The sequence below is a fragment of the Bactrocera dorsalis genome, chromosome 4, assembly GCF_023373825.1.
Source record: "Bactrocera dorsalis isolate Fly_Bdor chromosome 4, ASM2337382v1, whole genome shotgun sequence".
In the NCBI taxonomy this organism is placed as follows: domain Eukaryota; kingdom Metazoa; phylum Arthropoda; class Insecta; order Diptera; family Tephritidae; genus Bactrocera; species Bactrocera dorsalis.
In genome coordinates this window covers 74,381,911-74,399,791 of record NC_064306.1, presented here as the reverse complement: position 1 = coordinate 74,399,791, position 17,881 = coordinate 74,381,911, and the positions used below count along the sequence as shown (strand labels likewise).

Genomic DNA, 17,881 nt, shown 5'->3' with positions numbered 1-17,881 from the left:
GAGCAGACATAATGCGTAAACAAATTTGGAAATAACACAGAAATAAAACAAATACATGAACGCACGTTTTAAACAATTAAATAAGTAAGCGTGGTTTCTTTATACATTCTCGTATTAATAGAAAAAAATTTGTATTCAATTTGTTTGTCAAGTGCTGAATACAATGCCGACGACAGACGACAACCGACATCTGTCAAATATTAAAATACACACGTTCTTATGGACACTGTTAGTTTGATAGCGGCACGACTACACGACTGCAGGCCGACGGTTGTCGTTCTCGCTAACTTCAACATTCTCCTATATGTGCCAACGACAGTAGGACGACAGTAGAGTTGACAGTAGAATGGAGGATAGTCTATTATTACACGAGGCGACAAAAGTTGCTAATTCTCGGGCGATTCTCTTTTGCTGTCGCCCATTACCTTCACACGAGCAACTTGTGTTGCGCAACTCTGTTCGAGTTTTTTTCTCATTCTCTTTCACTTTACTTTAACCCATTGTCTACTCTTTACTTTAACCCATTGTCGTTTCTTTTTCCTTATGGGTATTTGGGCCACTCTATCACATATATTAATCAGTTCTGACAAGTAAGAAATACATTTTATTTATAATTCAAAATGAAAACAAAGATTATATGACAGAATTTCACATACATATGTCACCCTTTTCACTATCGTCTGAATCAATTTGTATGGCTTTCTCCATACATTTCACAATATCTTTAATTAATTCGATTTTTTCGTCATACTCCATTTTCTAAAATATTTAAATTATATATTATGTATATTTGTATACATATTTGCAAATTACTTGCCAAAAGATGAAATTAAATTTTTTAAATATATTCAAAATATTAATTTCAAAAAATATACTCAAATGCAACTATGTACTACGAAAGAAAGAACACGAATGCCGAAAAACGTCGCAGCGAACTGCTACGAATAAGAACACAAAGCGAGTTGCTGAACACTGGAAACTCGGCGCGATTCTCCTCTCCTCGTCGCCCCCTCGCCTATAAACCAAGAGTTGCCGAAACAAAAGTTGCTACGTGTAATAAGCGAGATAGAGAAATGAGGAAGAGTGGTGATGCCACTAATATGTAAAATGTAAAGTTATTCACAACTCTAACAAACTTGACGTTATTTTACAAATAAGAGCATAAAATAGCTCTATTATATCATTTGTAATAACAATTGATAATTTAAAACAAATAAATTTACCTATTTACTTATTTTTTGCATAAAAAAATTCACGTTGAACAAAATATTAAAATTTCATTGAAGTGCAAGGTATTAGTATGACCACAACGAAATTGTGTACATGCAAAATGGAGAGCTGTGTTGTCTTGTGTACATGCGTTCATGTAGTAGGATGCACAACGCCGTTTTCAGTTCACTGTCGTGGTGCTATGTCGTGTCGCGAGCATTGTATTCAGCATAACACACGACACACTTCTTCATTTTTCGTCCGTCCTTCAATGAGTAAGCATGTGGCAGAATAAATCGAATAATTATACATTCAATAATTCTGATACAAATTAATTATAATATCATGTCAATGTATTTTATTGAATTTATAGAATAAATGATCGCAAAATATATATTTTTTATTCCATTTTATTTTTTAAAATGGGCCCCATTTTTTTATTAAAGAGCAATTGTGTCCACACAAGCTATACAGAAGTAAACTTTACTCACGTTCATACCGATCGAAAGCATATGTGAATCGTGTATTACCACTTTTATATGACAACCAAATAAAATAAAAACCGTGTTCTCAAACCCCTGTTAATATTATCCTTAACCGTTGGTAGTATAACTGGATCATAGCTTTAATTGCAGCAGCCCTTGGTTTAAAATAAATATATACAATATATTTGGAAATTTAAATGTTCTGCTATGTTAACATATATGTGCATTATGTAAATATGTATATAAATAATGATAATAAGGAACAGAAGAGTCGCTGTGGGAACGCCGGCAATGCAGCTGATTTTTCTTATAGACTTGTGTGGAAATGAAAACATCTCTGTCGAACCATCAATTACAGTAATTGCTAGAAATAGTTGGAATGAAATATATTTAGAGACCAATCGATAGCCATTACTAACGTGCAGCTACCACTGGCAATATTGCTAGCAGTATAGACTTTTAGTAATTTAACACAAATATAAAGTAGTGTGTAGACATAACATTATTATACGAATGTTATCGACTTTTGCTGAAATTTGCGTCACTTGGTTTATGTTTATGTTTCATTTAATACTGTTTGAAGGTGTTTAATGGTGTTAAAATTTCTAAACTGGTTAAAATAATTTTTAAACAATAAAATAAAACGGACTTGTTAACCATTTAAAAAATATTTACGTATAGTTTTTAAAGAAATGTCTAATAGAAGTGTTCCTATTTGCATTGAATGTCAAAGAACTGAAACTCTTCTTTGGAGACAGTCGGAAAATGGAGAAGGCGAGATTTGTCAAGAATGTTACGAAAAAAAGGAAACAAAGAATTCGAATGATAATGCTAGTTTAGTAGAGTTTGATAAAATAACTGAAGAAACAAAAAGTAAATCACACAGAATACTTGGAGAAGGCAAGCACGTCACGGTGGCAGAAGAAAAAAAAATTCGCAAAAGTACCCGATCAACCCGATTTAAAGCGAAAAGTTGTACTCAACCTAATAATATTACTTCGAACAGCTCTTACGTTCAAAACACATCGAATAATACCAAAGTACAAAGCAAAGGACGTAGCAGGCGAAATATTTTCAAAAAAATACCTTTAAAAACACCAGTTGCACAAGCTACTACGCACGTTGTGGAGAGCGTATTTTACAAAGTGTGTATGTCGATTTTAAAAGACATTTTTGATGATAATTAATAAAAACATTTGGTTTTAGGGAACTTATCTTCAAGTTGGCGATATTGTATCCTTAATGGATGATAAGCGCAATATATACTACGCCCAAATACGTGGTCTCTTAGTTGATAACTATTGTGAAAAATCTGCTTATCTTACATGGCTTGTTCCTACACAAGCAAGTCCCGACCCACGCGATGGATTTGATCCAGCTTCGTATTTAATAGGTATGCCAAAATAGTATTTAAAATCCCATCAAGTCAATGTCAGATAAATTCATTAAAACAATTTTTCTCTCGCTTTTAGCCCATTTTTAATATTTAGTATAATAAATAATTAAAATATACATACATATGTATATATTTTAACAGTATAAGTAAATAATAAAAAAAGAAAGTAATTTTTATATTATTAAAAAGGTTCATTATTTGTTTTATATTCTGCATTTTATTAATTATTTTCTAAATATGGTTATGCTTATATTTTCAGGACCAGATGAAGATCTTTCCCGAAAGTTGTCTGCTTTACAATTCATAATGCATGCACCTAGTAATTATTATTATGATCGTACTACGCCTTTTCCACTCCCAGACGCAATGGAAATTGATGGAAAGACAAGAGGTTTTATTTGGACTTCGCTTTCCGAATATCATCGAACAACTAACTTATGAATTATAATAGAATATTTTGTAATAAATTGAATGAATGAAGAATGTAATACTGAAATTGTTTTAACGATTAATAGTATACACACAAATCAGGCTGCATTATTTTTCCTAATATGTTATTCAAGTTAATAAAATAACAGCAGATAGAATTCAAAAGATATAGTTTAGTTAACTAATAAATAATATATTAATGTTTATAAAACGTATAAAATATGTAAGCTTTTGTAAAAAGAAGTGTGAGCAAGTAGAGTTAAGTTATCTATCAAAAAGGCAATATCGATCTTAAAAGAATACTGATTCATATTTCTTTAATGAATTATTCACGAATGTTTTAAAAACGAGTAAAGTCGAAGAAAAATCTGTAGCGAATTATGGATTTGCAGGTTAATCATCTGCTCGCTCCCCTCTGCCACTCCTAAATTCTTATACTTTAGTGGTGTACTAAATAGTTGTCATGCAAATAGAATTTAACGTACGATAGTATAATTGAGAACTGAGGTAGTGTGTCAAATTCTTGATTATTTTCATAGCAAAGAAATATTATTTTTGATAAATTTCAATCAATTAGTACCTTTAAAGTATAGTAATGTATGTCTTAAATCTAGAAATACGTAAGATCAATAAAGACTAGGCAGGTGAAATATTTTACCCATGTTTATCTCGTCTCAAATAAATTGCTTTTGTTCTAAATATTATTTTTTCTTATATTTGGAATAATAATATTTTTTTCAATTCTGCAAACAGAAATAGACACAAAAACCTAAAGGCAGCCCAAGGCTTAAATCTACTCAACCTGCTGGCAAGCATACCCCTATGAAAATTAATATACTTTTTATTTATGTGATTTATTGTTTATATAAAAAGCTAATCTAGTTTTTTCTATCATCAAATCATCCTAGTCGAGTTAATATTCAATATAATTATGTTTTATTCTTCTAAGCGAAAAATCATTTTTTTTTTTATTATCGATGTATGTGTGTACTATTGTCCAATTAGACTTCGCTTTTGAGTGGCTTGGTTTTTGAGTTGGAATGTCTCACATTTGCATTTTTAAAGAGAATTGTGCAAGTACATGCAGTTAAGAGAGGGCATGCGCTTGGTAGTAATAGGTTATTTTACAAATATAAATATAATTTTTCTTAATTTGCTCTTATAAAATTACTTTCAGTTGCCATCGCACTTTAATTTTATAAGAAATTTACATAACACATTGCACCCTTTATGATTGCTAAAGTTGAAATTTGTGACGCAAATATGTGTACATATGTATATCTTGCTAAGCAGGAAGCTAGAAGAAAAGAAAAGCTGGGATTTAGAATAGCATCCCGGATTTCGGGAATAAAATGGGTATCAAAGTATATATATTTTCTCTTATATAATGCACTTTTCACTTACTAACACTTCACTATAACGTTTCTGCATATTCATTTTTTTAATATTTGTTGTAAATAAAGCTTTATTTTAATTATTTTATTTTAGTTACAATTCTCTGCATTTGCACAATGAGAAAAGTGCTGCCATGGTTATTTTTTTTGAAGCGCGGCGCGGAAAAAAAAATAACCATGGCAGCACTTTTCTCATTGTGCAAATGCAGAGAATTGTAACTAAAATAAAATAATTAAAATAAAGCTTTATTTACAACAAATATTAAAAAAATGAATATGCAGAAACGTTATAGTGAAGTGTTAGTAAGTGAAAAGTGCATAATATAAGAGAAAAAGCTACTCACAATACACAAATTATCAATGTAAAAGTTGTCAATTTTTCAACTTTAAATGCGAATATCTCGGAAACTATAAGTCAGCGGCAACTATATATATATATTTTCGTGATCTGGAGAACGTCACCTTTCCATTGATACCCATTTTATTCCCGAAATCCGGGGATGCTATTCTAAATTTTACAAAGAAAATTTGATGAATTAAAGTAGAGTATAATCGGCTAAAATATTTTACAAAGTATATTTCTTATCGTATTTTAATATCATATGTGTAATATGGCAACACAGAAGCTTCTGGCTGAAATGAGTATTTCATACATATGAATGGTACACTTATTTCTCTGGTACTCTTATTCAGTCAATTAATCTGTACACATCTGTATAAGATTGTAAAAATACATATATGTATGCTGATGTTCGTATATGTCTACATAAGTTGAATTGTGCAGAGAAATTGGTTATAATTTGTGAGAGTTGTGCAACGTTTCTTTTGACTCGTAATATAAATTTTGATATCGTTTTTTTTTTTTATTTATTATCGCTCTTCAAGTACCTACACTCAAATACTTAGTTCTATTACGGCACGATTGTATTTGCACTTATTTGTTTGTATGTACATATGTAAGTGTATGTTGATGCACAAAGTTGACAAATGTCGTATGCATATAATTCGAACAACTCACACAAACAAATATTTATGAAACGCATTACAATACAATTTCAAAGAAACACATCCATATCGTAGTTGGGTTCGCCACATAATCGTGTTCGAGAGAGCAACTAAAAACAACAAACGTATTACTAGAAACAGGCTTCCAGCAGTTAGTCAGCCAAAGTCAGATAGACATAACAGTGTCGCGCGCATACATACATTTTTGCGAATCGGTAAAGAGAAATTTTTTAGTATTTGATAAAACAGAAACCAGAAAATACATGTAAATACTCGTGATAATTGAATTGCGAACGAGTCATCGTCAAAATTTTTATTCACACGTCATCTCTGTTACTTTATAAAAAATAAATCCACTAATCATAGTAGAAAAAGACTAAAAAGGTCTGAGTGAAATACTTAGTACTTGCATTAAGTGAAAAAGTTTCAAGAATTCGTGAATTTTTATTAAAATAATACGTACATGCATACATTTGTATGTATATGACGATAAGTTCTTCTTTTTGTTCCGTTTGTTTCTTTCACATGAATGCATGTATAGTGTGCAATTGGGCGTGAGTGTACGTAGCTGTATGCGTGGGTTTTGTATCTATGTTATAGAGATGCAGATATTAAAAAAAAAATTAACTGCAAAATGTATATAAGAATTATATTTACATATACATATATGTATATTTTTAGGCCATATTGGTGTTTTTGTTTCGTGGCTATCGACTTTGCAAGTAGAGGGCAAACAAAGGCAATCAGTATTAACGCAAATACATCTATGCGTTTGTCCCTACACATATAAAAGTTCTTAACAAAACACTGTAAAACGCAACAAAAGCAACAGTCGCCACATTAACGACAACAATAACGAAAAAACAACACGTGAACACGAACACAAGCAAGTTCAGCCAACAACAGGCAATAAATATAGATGTGTGTGGCTACGTGCAAATGTATGTATTTTGTTTCTTTTTAATTGCTCTTCCTAAGCTCCGTGGATCGGTAGCTGAAAAGATTTAACATTTTGTAAAATTTAACCACAGTGCATTTTATAAAACTTGAAACATTTCATTGAAATAGATGACAAATCGTTCTAAAGTGCTAGCAAGACTATTAGAATAATCGTCAATCTGCAGCCATATGCACTATTTAATAACAAAAGAAAAGGTGCAAAAAAATTTAATCACCAATCTATTCTAATCTAATTTTACCAATGTAAATGAAGAGAGTTAATCATAAGAGAAAAAAATAACAACAACAATGCGAAATGTCAGCAATTGCCTAAATGCACATCCAATAAGAAATCTTCGGTAAACAAGTTGTACAAAAATTCAGTACAAAATTGCACTAGTAAATACCCATATTACAATTGAAGAGGGCAAGAGTAAATAAATAGGAATTGGAGGCGTTATAGTTAAAACAAGTTCAGTCGGAAACCAAGTTAAAAAAAAGGAACATACATACATACATATGTATATTTAGATCAATCTAAGTATTTACTTACATATACATACATATGTATGTATGTATATACATATGTACTTACATACATATATATATTTATTTGGAATATATTTTTCTATAGATGTAGAGTAGAAGTAGATGTATACAAATGTACATGATCACTTTAAAAAAGGACTACTGCATCAGGAACGATCTGTTATGGATCAGCATATACATACATATGTACATACATACATACAGATGTCCATGCAAATGTATTTTTATATGCGTTATGTGAGGTCAATCACTTCTCAGCACATACATACGTATTTTAACCAACTTTCCTCCCTTGTTTGATTAATAATTTCATATTCAAAGTGGTGCACTTTTCAAAGAGAGTTGACGTTAAAGCATGCAAGAGGATACTGTTTTAGTAGATGAATGATTTCTCGTACCAAGAAAAATGAACATACATGCCAATATCGATATTATGTGAATATATACATACATACATATATATGTCTATATTATAACCATACATATAAATCAAAATATCAAATACATAAAAGCTTACATAATTTTATTTACGGATATAATAACTAAATTTGCTTTGATTTCTAAAATGTACTCCTGAGTTCTATTTCTTACCAATCTTTACGATTTATGTATGTATTACATGTAGTATTCTTTGATATCGGTTTAAGGTTTTGTGTTTGCAGCTTGTAGATTATTTGACACTCTTTGCCCGATTTAGGAAACTTTAATTTAATTTATTTAAATTAATTATACTTTTTTAATTGAGTGCCAAAGCAAAAAACGTTTGTACGTACTTTTTGTTCAACTTTTTTGTTACAATTTTTTCATTGAATCAATATGTTAATATTCAACAATTTTAATATGATGGTTTTTAAATAAGAGTTTAACCAAAGTATATGTAGTTTTATTTTTTATATCAGAAAGTATTGTACTACCTTTAACACGAACTTCCCTAGAATCATCTATATAACGAATATTTGTTAAATTGGCAAAATTCAGAATTGGTATGCAACGACCAAAAAATTTCTAGTGAATTCATTGCCTTTTAAATTTTTTACTTTACAACTATTTTCCCCTCCTTTGCAGAATTGAATTCAAGAGTTGGCCATCTTTTCCAGTACCAAAAGTGGACACTCCTCGAAAAATTTTTTATCTATTGGATTTATTTTCCATCGCAGAGTACAAAAAGTCACGTGCATCATTCAATTAAACTAATTATAATTGCTATGTCGACAGGATTGAAAGTACTCCTAGATGCTGCTCAGTATATTGAGCATCAAGAGAAACTGAAGAGGTCTCCAACTACTCCCTCAAATGGATCTGTCGGGGAACCCTACATTAGTCAATGCTCTTTGGGTTTTGATATAGCAAATGGTGTTCGCAATAACAACAATAATGTTATGAATGCAAGAAATACACGATCCACTACGGATTTGGTTAAAGTTTCCTCTTCTGCACCAACTGCAAGTACTACGTTTCATCACATTACAAACGGGGTGATCATAACTAACAATAACAGTTCTCTTACTGGAAGTCAACTGCTAGTTGAAATGAAACCTAGTCAGCGTAAGCATAATAACAACAGAACTATGAATGAATACGATGGAACAATTGAAGCCTTGAAAGCCAGCCCAAAAATACTAAATTCCTCCAAACTGTTATCAATACAAACGAATACTACGACCGATACTGCTGTCAATGAAACTAGTATATCCGGTAAGTGATGATAGCGTAATGTAGCAAAATGGTTTTTTTTTAGTAGTTAATAGGCAAATATAATAACAATTTTATGACTATCGAAAACAATTGTTTATTTTACATCCTTAAGCATTGATGGATGCGTACATTTGGATACATTATTAATTTATTAAACACTGTTTCTGTTGTTCTATCATTGGTTTATTGATAAGATATCAGTGGGTTTATAATATATCATCTGCTTCCTCTCCCTATCAAAGGAACTCTTGTCACGATCTGCTGATGTCCAGTATTGATTTGGATACAGAGGTGTAGAGATAGCCTTTGAGAGCTCAACATTGAACATGCTGATCGCCAGTCTTGGAAGATCAAAGTCATGTTTCATACTGAGGTACAGACGATTTTTGAAGAATTCTTTAAAAACAAAGAATGGATGAGTGACGTTCGAACGTAACTGAACAGTTTATACTCTCGCAATTTGTGAGTGTCAAAGGCGGATAAAAATTTGTGATCATTTACTGTCGTATATTAAAAAACTTTGCAAATTACGAAACCGTGAATGAATTGTAAACGTGTTTAGCATGTTATTAACATACCCTATAGGTATACTCACTGAAAAACTACTTTTTTTGTTCATGTCCAAGATGTTTTTATATAAAAATTAACCTAAACGTTTTTTCGTTTATCGATGCAAGTGATCCCTAATTATAAGAACAAAAAATGCTAAGTAACCCATTCGAATTTTGCAGCATTGAGCTTAACAAAACTGGACGATTCATTATAATTAGTAGACAATAGGGTGTTTTTTTTGAACTATTAATTGTTTTCAGTCCTGTTACGAAATTTCCTTGGAAATATCCTAAACAAAATTCCCTGAAAATTTTAGCCCTTAATATTAACATTAAGAACTGGACCAAGGCCTGTAAAAATTCTCCATAGAAAATACACTACAATCGTGAGTTTTTATCTTTAATGGGCACACCTAGTGTAATGGCCTAAAAAAAGGTGATTTTTGGGAATTTTTATTAAAAAAAATACTTTATCAATTATTTCAAAACAGCTATTTCTAAATAATGATTTAGCAACGCGGTTGACTTATTCTATACTTAAATCCTTTATTTTTTCAAAGTATTTAACATTACTAATTCGAATATATTTGACGCGCAAGATTTTTTTATGATAATAAGGATATTCAGGCGTATTAATTTACAGATAGTTTGCAAAACTACTACCACTCAACCATGAAAAAAAATGTGCATGAAAAAAAATAACTAACAGTAGTTTCAGCAAGTACTTTAAAGACTGAACAAAGATCTTTTAAAATTAGTGAAAAAATATACTTACGAATGTATATAATGATCAGAGGTTTCTATATATGACGTTATTATAATATTGTTGTATTACAATACAACGTACATGATGACATGTTTTATTAGTACTTTTAGTCTATGTATTTGAGTTAGTTTTAGTTTTTGAGTCCTTTTTTTCTTGTGGTTTAACTCCAAATGAAATTTATATTAAACAATAGGTGTGAAGTTACTGAATACCAAATCGATTTGTGTGGTTAAGATATTATATTTCAACATATGTTTTGTGGGTGTGAAAGTAGCTCGATTTCGCCCATCTGCAAAACAAACTTCATGACAGAGGATAAGTTTGCCATGTATAATTAAGATATCTGGAAGATTAGTTTTGGGTGTTACAAACAACCATTAGCTGAACAAACAAACTGATTAAATAGACCAATTCCCAAGGTAACCGCTTTTACGTTATCAGAATTAACACAGATTTTATCTGGCCAATGGCTATTATTTCGCCGATCTAACTCTATTTACGGTAAGATTGTCGCTCCTACCAGTAGAGCTGCTCCGCAAACTCCAGGCCGGGGTTGGACTCATTGTCATTTTTTTGCTGTCTTTGTGCTAGTTAGGTGAAACACATGCAATGAGTAGTCAGACCATAAGACAAGCAGGTAGTAAACCACTAGTTACGTGGCCCCATGCTGCCAACTCACTACTATGACACTAGCCTTTACAGCAGTGCAATCTGCACCCATTTCGAGCACCGAGCCGTCACTCCAAACAAGTGCCCAACAATGACAGCCACCATTTACACGCCACTTTCAAGACTACCCGTAGACAACCTTGACAAGCCCTTGGCTACTACTACAAGTGCAATGGACTTCAGAGTACGATAGAGAAGATAATTGCATTCATAAGCCGAGAAAGAAGTCTTATCGATAGCTGCGGTCCAAGAAATTAAGTTGTGCAGATTTCAACGTTATACGTAAGGATCGCGAATGAGATAAGCACAATTATTTGCAATATCGTCGTATCGATGGCGACATCGACCACAGGGATACTACCCTTGAATTTAAGGGCGTAGCTATCCGCTCAAGCGATGCCGAGCTCGAAATGTTTAATATGCACATCCCCTTGTTATATGTTGCTCAAGAGGATATCACCCGAATATATGTGCGCTACTTCGTGGGGAAAACTGTAAGGTACTAGGCGACAGATAGAAAAATTTTAGGCACTTATAAAGCTCGCCTGATATTACCATAACTATAGGTTGTCTGATAAATATCGTATCCTGGCGACCTATGTTAACCCACGCATCAGACCATGTACCCATAAATATCTCGATCGAAAAACCTCCTGACTTTATTTCCGTGGACAGTCGGCAATGGGTAAAGCACCTCTAACCTCTCCAACGGAGTGTCCTAGCTTTGGACTACTGTTAAGGCCTTGCCTAATCCGAGGAGGCATCATGATCAAATTGACATTGAAATTCAATTGGATGGCCACGCCTCCTCATACGCTTCACGCAGTATCATTCGATAGAAAAAGTCACGACAGCTGAACAAAATGCCAAGTTACTGGGCGCCATTTACTTTCAACGAAGAGGATGCTCAAGTTGCATTAAAAAAGCTAAATCTTCCAAATTCCTGTACCTGTGTTGCGAGAATTCATAGTGACCCTTGTGCAACTTTGTTCTGGATACTGAAGCAGGTTAAACTCCTACTTATTCAGAATTGATCCCGATATATCAAATATATCCAACGAGTCCTCTATGACTCTAACCATCTCTTTGTCAGCCCAGCTCCGTTGAAACAGCAAGTTTTCTGGACTTACCGTTAGATGACTTCGATGATAACCGACCGGAATCTTACCACCCAACCGAGGGTTAGATAGTCGTTACAACAACAACAAAGTGCTGAAAGCAAAAATGCATGAAAAGTCTAGTTACCACCGTAGTCAGTTGTTTTTAGGAACAAAAATATGATATTTAATATCTAACAATGTTCATTCAAAACAATAATCGAATAACAAATTGTGTTCCCTATTATTGAGTTTTGAACGAACTGAGAGACTAGAAAAGTTTTTTGAAAAGATTTTATGTTTTGGAAAGCCATGATTTGACCCTTGACATTACCATATATTCTCATAGTCCAGTCATTTAAGCTTAAATTAGGTAAGAATCTCGGATTTCGATATACCCATTTATATGTCTGTAAATACTTATATATTGACACCCTAAAGTTGTCTCAAAACCTACATATGGTAGGGTATACCTTGAGACAACTTTAGGTCTAATGGTGGGTTAATATATCGAAGTCCGAGGTGAACTTACTATAATGACTGGACTACAATCATTTAAAATAAAGCAATATTTTGTTGAATTTTTTTCAAGATTTTGTCCAAATTATTATTTTTTTTTTGGTTTCCCATGGTATGTATGCTTTTATATATCATAATTTTTAATATTATTTTTTCATACACTCGTATGGTACATAACTTTATCTTGTTTGTTTTTTTTTTTTGGTTTTTTCTTCTCACTTTATTTTAGAGGATGCTTTTTCCTCAAATTCAAAATCATCTCCAACAGAGAATGGGCTGGCTGCCTTATTCTCAATACTACCTACTGTTCGATGTTCAAGTGAACCACAAGAACATCAGCAGCCGCCTGCGACAGAAGAGGAGCTAACTAAGGGGAAGAATGAGCAGTTCAAAAAGTCAAAAGCATATAGACTTGTAGATAGTGACAGTTGCGATATTGTTGTCGTGACCGCTGCTGCTAACAAACAAATGTTACTGAATGATGGTCTGCGCGTTGCATCGCCGGCGGCTAATACATATTCTATACCGTCTAAGGCGATAAGCATACCTAAACAAGCACAGCAGCATCACTCGGTAGCCTCCAAATTTTCGCTGATCAACAGCACCTCAGCCCCACAGTCAATAATTTATAAGCCTTCCGAACCTCTTACCCCACCGCCTATTGCGTGTAGAAAAGTTGATGAGACGCATTCACGGATACGCAGTTTCTCACTTTCCCATAAAATTCCAGCCAACCAACCACTTTTAAAATATGGAGAGCTTGGGAAAATGATCATTGAAGATGGAAGCGCATTACGTTGCATTGAAGACGATGAAACATTGACAAGACACAACTCGACTGGTAGTCACTATTTACAGATGATGTCAACACAACATTCGGCAACTACTAATCCACTATTGCACATGACTCCCATGATAAGTGCCAGCGGTCGAAGGCGAACTATAAGTTCCAATAGCAATGGGTAAGTTATGTTTATGTAAGTATGTATGTATATAACATATACAATGTACATGTGCATATGCATATGCCAGTTATACTATATATGTACATATGTATGTTTGTGAATATGTATGTTTCAGTATCATATTGTGCAATTTATAGAGATTATAAGAAGTTATTATTCTAGGGCTGGTACCCGTGAAGTGCACAATAAGTTGGAAAAAAACCGGCGTGCACATCTCAAAGAATGCTACGAGCAGTTAAAAAATCAACTCCCATTAAAGGAAGACGAACGTAAAAAGACGTCAAATTTGGCTATACTTGGCGAAGCAATTAAATACGTAAAAGTAAGAGGCGCCCATGTTCATTAAGTTTCCTTGTTACTGTCGTTGTATATATGGTTTTTATAGACTCTTAAAAAGAAAGATCAGGAACTTGAAGCCGAAGTAGAACAGTTAGCAAAAATGAAAATAAATTCACAGCTTAAGCTTGTGTCATTGAAACGAGAACTGGGTCCAAAGTATGAGCAAATGTTTCCAGGTCCCTTTTTGGATTTTGATTTGAACAATTGCGAGAAAGGTACGTTTTATCACATACATAAATAATTAATTTATAAAATTTAATAATCGAATAACTTCATACATATGTATGTACATACATACATACATACATCCATAATATATCCCAATTTTATTTTAAGAACAAGTTAACACGGTATCCACGATTACATAATAACGTATCTGAGATATTTCTGGTAAAATGAGGCAATATATTTCATCATACGTACATATGTATTCGTAATACATGCAGTACATGTGAAGTATTTGCGAGAAAGTCATAGTTGGTACATTCTAAAATTTAAATTTTAATCTATTTTAGATAATTCAAATGAAACCCGGTCTCTTTCGTCTGGACGTGGAAGCATACTTTATAGTTCGTCAAGCTCGTTATCAAGCGGCGGCAGTAATGGAAGTACGACGATGTCCTCACCAGTCGGCGCTAGTGTAAGTTAACTAAGTAATCCTATTATTGAATGAACATTCTTACGTATGTGGAAATAAATGTATTTATCAGATGCCCCAGCCCTCTGCTCTATCACCTGTGATATCTAAAGCTTGCATAAATAACAATATTTCGAGCAGTGTGAATGGCAACAATAGCTCTTCCAATATTAATGTGGCTACAAAGTCTCCCGCCGTATTTGAACACAAGCAACAGCAGATTAAGTCATCCGCTTCAATATCTGATTATACTAGTCCAACTGGTACGTCACCTACAAATACAAGTGTTGCATTGGCAAACAGAAGTATTACAAATGTAAGCAATGCGGCGCTTTCATTGACAGCTAAAAACATTTCGGCTATGTCACTTACACGTGACTCACCAACACCATCAACTCCATCCCCATCCCCGTCATCTTCGAGTTGTGTTTCATCGTCATCATCTTTAATATCATCATCTCCGCCACGTCCTTTAAATGGTATAATTAGCGGACGGAGTGTGACAGTCAGTATTCCAAATAATGTAAAATTTGCAAGCTCTGGGCTTGGTACTAGTCGAGTAATAGCTCCGGTTACAGCATCAACCATTGTTAATGCAACATCATCGACAACAACGACCATATTATCGACTTCTTCGCCCAACAATGGTGTTAATTCTACAAATAATGGTAACTATTGTTGCAAATATTTAAACATTTTATTAACGAAAAGTAATATACGCGGTATCGGGCAATTGTCTTGTTTAGAGGCTGTGTTATACAGAAACACATGTGGTATAATAATTTCTTAACCAATTGAATGTCCTCTTCCATAGTTAATAACCTACTTGCGAAAAATCTCGTCTCAATGACAATATAAGCATCAAATTTGTTCTCTAAACATGTCTTTATGCTAAAGCTGGAAAGTATATTTCCAAAGTTTACTGCATTTTATAAAGTTTTTAAATCACATTCATAAAGAGGACGTTTCTCAGAAAAGTATAACATTTGTCCCTATTGAAATTAAATTAAATTATTCAACTCTTCACAAATTCTATTGATACAAAGTTTTTCACTAGAAACCCATACAGCCCTGGTAACTCTATGTAGATATATACATACATACATATTTGATCCCTAAGAAAAAAATTTTGCAACAAAACATTCTATAAAAATCATAACTGAATAAATATTAGTTTGGTTTAGGATTGTAACCGAATTCCGATAATCATATTAAATAATCCTCTTCGTATCTCTTTTTTTATCTCCTATATAGCTATAATGCTCCAAGCTTTACGGGGATGCCATTTAGTGTGAACCATGTTCGTGAATTATCCCTACGAGCGTAATCTCGGCCGTATTCTCAATCAAAGATATCATATTCGGCATTCAAGCATATACCAACAGATGATAGAAAATCGGAGAAATACAGAATGCAAAATTTAATGATAAAAAGATGCTATTCCAATAGAGGGTGTCACTAAAAACAAAATAAGTAAATATTCATGCAGATGACAAGAAAAACGTTAAAATTTACACCCTTAGAAATATACATATACATACATACATACATAAATAAATAATATATTTGTGCTACTGTCTTAAGATCAAGGTGTGTATAATGATAAGCAGAAATAGCTTAAACTACAAAAAACCCATATTCTTTTAGGTCTCACATAGACAAAGGTCGAATAGCAAGATTTTCTGTAAAGTGAAAGCCAATTTAAAGTTTACATGTGCAATATAACGAATAGCAGCAGTGAACAACGACTATCATCGACAATAACAGTCGATATTGTACATACATACGTATATTGTTTGTAAACGTAAATAACCACGAGATGAAGAAACCTCAATGGTACTGTGCATTTAAAACGACTGCTATAATGGATACAAACATGGTTTAAACTTGCCAGTTAATATCTTAAGTTTAAATATAATGAGAGTATGCGAATATTGAATTTTACTTGCAAGGAAATACATTGTGTTTACATAAATTATTTATTTACTGGATCGTAATTAAAATACAAAACGATATAATAATTTTTCATCATCTTTGATATCAGGCCTGAATAATACTGTATTGCAAATGAACCATTATTTTGGTACAAAGAAATAAATTTGTATGTAAATTATGCATATTTGGTTATCGTTAGCATATAGTATACATACGTATGTACATACATTACCTCAATGATAATTGTATTTAACGAGGTTCGCATCCATAATTTGGAATACATATGACACCACCGTAAGTAAGCGATTCAGTAGCTGATAATATGTCGGCGGGTAGAAACGCAGTTGCAACAAGAACCACCAATGGACAAAATACAAATTTACTCTTATTTTTCTAATAATATCTACTTATATCTGTCTATGTACACGATTAAGACCGACGTTAATGAGTAGAAGACAATATATCTTGCATTAACGGTCTCCACAATATTCATGTTATTATACGGACACATACCATGTACATTTGTACAAATTCGTATGCTACTGAATTTTATCGAAACTCGTAATATACATACATATAAACATATACATCATTTAAACAATAAATGTTAAGAAACACGCATACGTATGTACAATTGAAACAACAAATTTATGGAAGAAAAACTCAAAAATTGCTTTGACAAAAGTCTACATACAGTTCAAATCTCATACTTTGTACATTGTTATATTAACAGTAAGGTAACGTTAGCCTTTTTCTTTTATTTCAATATGTTTATTGTTTGATATTTATTGAATTTAGTTGTGGTTTAAACACTTCAATAGCTATAATGGCTCCGTGAAATGAAATATCAATTGATGTAAGAAATTTGGTGATAAAAGAAAGAAAAGAAAAAAAATCATATGGTGAAATTTCTAAAATTTTAAACTTGAGTCGAGCAACAGTACAGACAATTCTAAAAAACTTTAAAAATAATGGTTCCAACGAAAATAAACCGCGCAGTGGACCCCCAAAAAAACAATCTCGTAGATACGTCAGCCTGATTCTCAACGAAGTAGATCAAAATCCAAAAGTAAATGCTCCAAATATAGCCGAACGCATAGCGAGTACGTCACAAATGAGTATCCAACCAAGAACAATAAAAAAAACTCTAAACGATAACGGATTCCACAGTAGAACACCACGGAAGAAACCTTTTATTTCTGAAAAAATCGGAAAATTCGTTTAAAGTTCGCCAAAAAACACAAAGAAAAGGAAATGGATTTTTGGAAAAAAGTTTCATTTACAGATGATTCTAAATTCACT

General features: G+C 32.6%; 2 protein-coding genes across 8 annotated transcripts; both read left to right on the top strand.

Moving 5' to 3' along the window:
* The first annotated feature begins 2,234 nt into the window (after nucleotides 1-2,234).
* Nucleotides 2,235-3,578, top strand: LOC105228310 (GATA zinc finger domain-containing protein 1). The gene is made up of 3 exons (XM_011208101.4): nucleotides 2,235-2,839; nucleotides 2,901-3,087; nucleotides 3,350-3,578. Exons 1-3 carry the CDS (start codon nucleotides 2,387-2,389, stop codon nucleotides 3,529-3,531), a joined length of 822 nt encoding a protein of 273 aa, XP_011206403.1. The 5' UTR covers nucleotides 2,235-2,386; the 3' UTR covers nucleotides 3,532-3,578.
* A 2,424-nt stretch (nucleotides 3,579-6,002) lies between these two features.
* LOC105228308 (uncharacterized) lies at nucleotides 6,003-16,622 on the top strand. Of its 7 annotated transcripts, none has more exons than XM_011208096.4 (9): nucleotides 6,003-6,133; nucleotides 6,600-6,859; nucleotides 8,472-9,101; nucleotides 12,933-13,665; nucleotides 13,831-13,990; nucleotides 14,054-14,222; nucleotides 14,523-14,647; nucleotides 14,718-15,312; nucleotides 15,899-16,622. In XM_011208096.4, the coding sequence occupies exons 3-9, from the start codon at nucleotides 8,612-8,614 to the stop codon at nucleotides 15,937-15,939; spliced, it is 2,313 nt and encodes a 770-aa protein (XP_011206398.1). In that variant the 5' UTR covers nucleotides 6,003-6,133; nucleotides 6,600-6,859; nucleotides 8,472-8,611; the 3' UTR covers nucleotides 15,940-16,622. The 7 variants fall into 7 exon arrangements, with proteins under 7 accessions (XP_011206398.1, XP_011206396.1, XP_019846592.1 ...); XM_019991032.3 differs by lacking the exon at nucleotides 6,003-6,133 and adding an exon at nucleotides 6,285-6,302; XM_011208094.4 differs by lacking the exon at nucleotides 6,600-6,859 and having other exon boundaries at nucleotides 6,007-6,133.
* The last annotated feature ends 1,259 nt before the right edge of the window (nucleotides 16,623-17,881 follow it).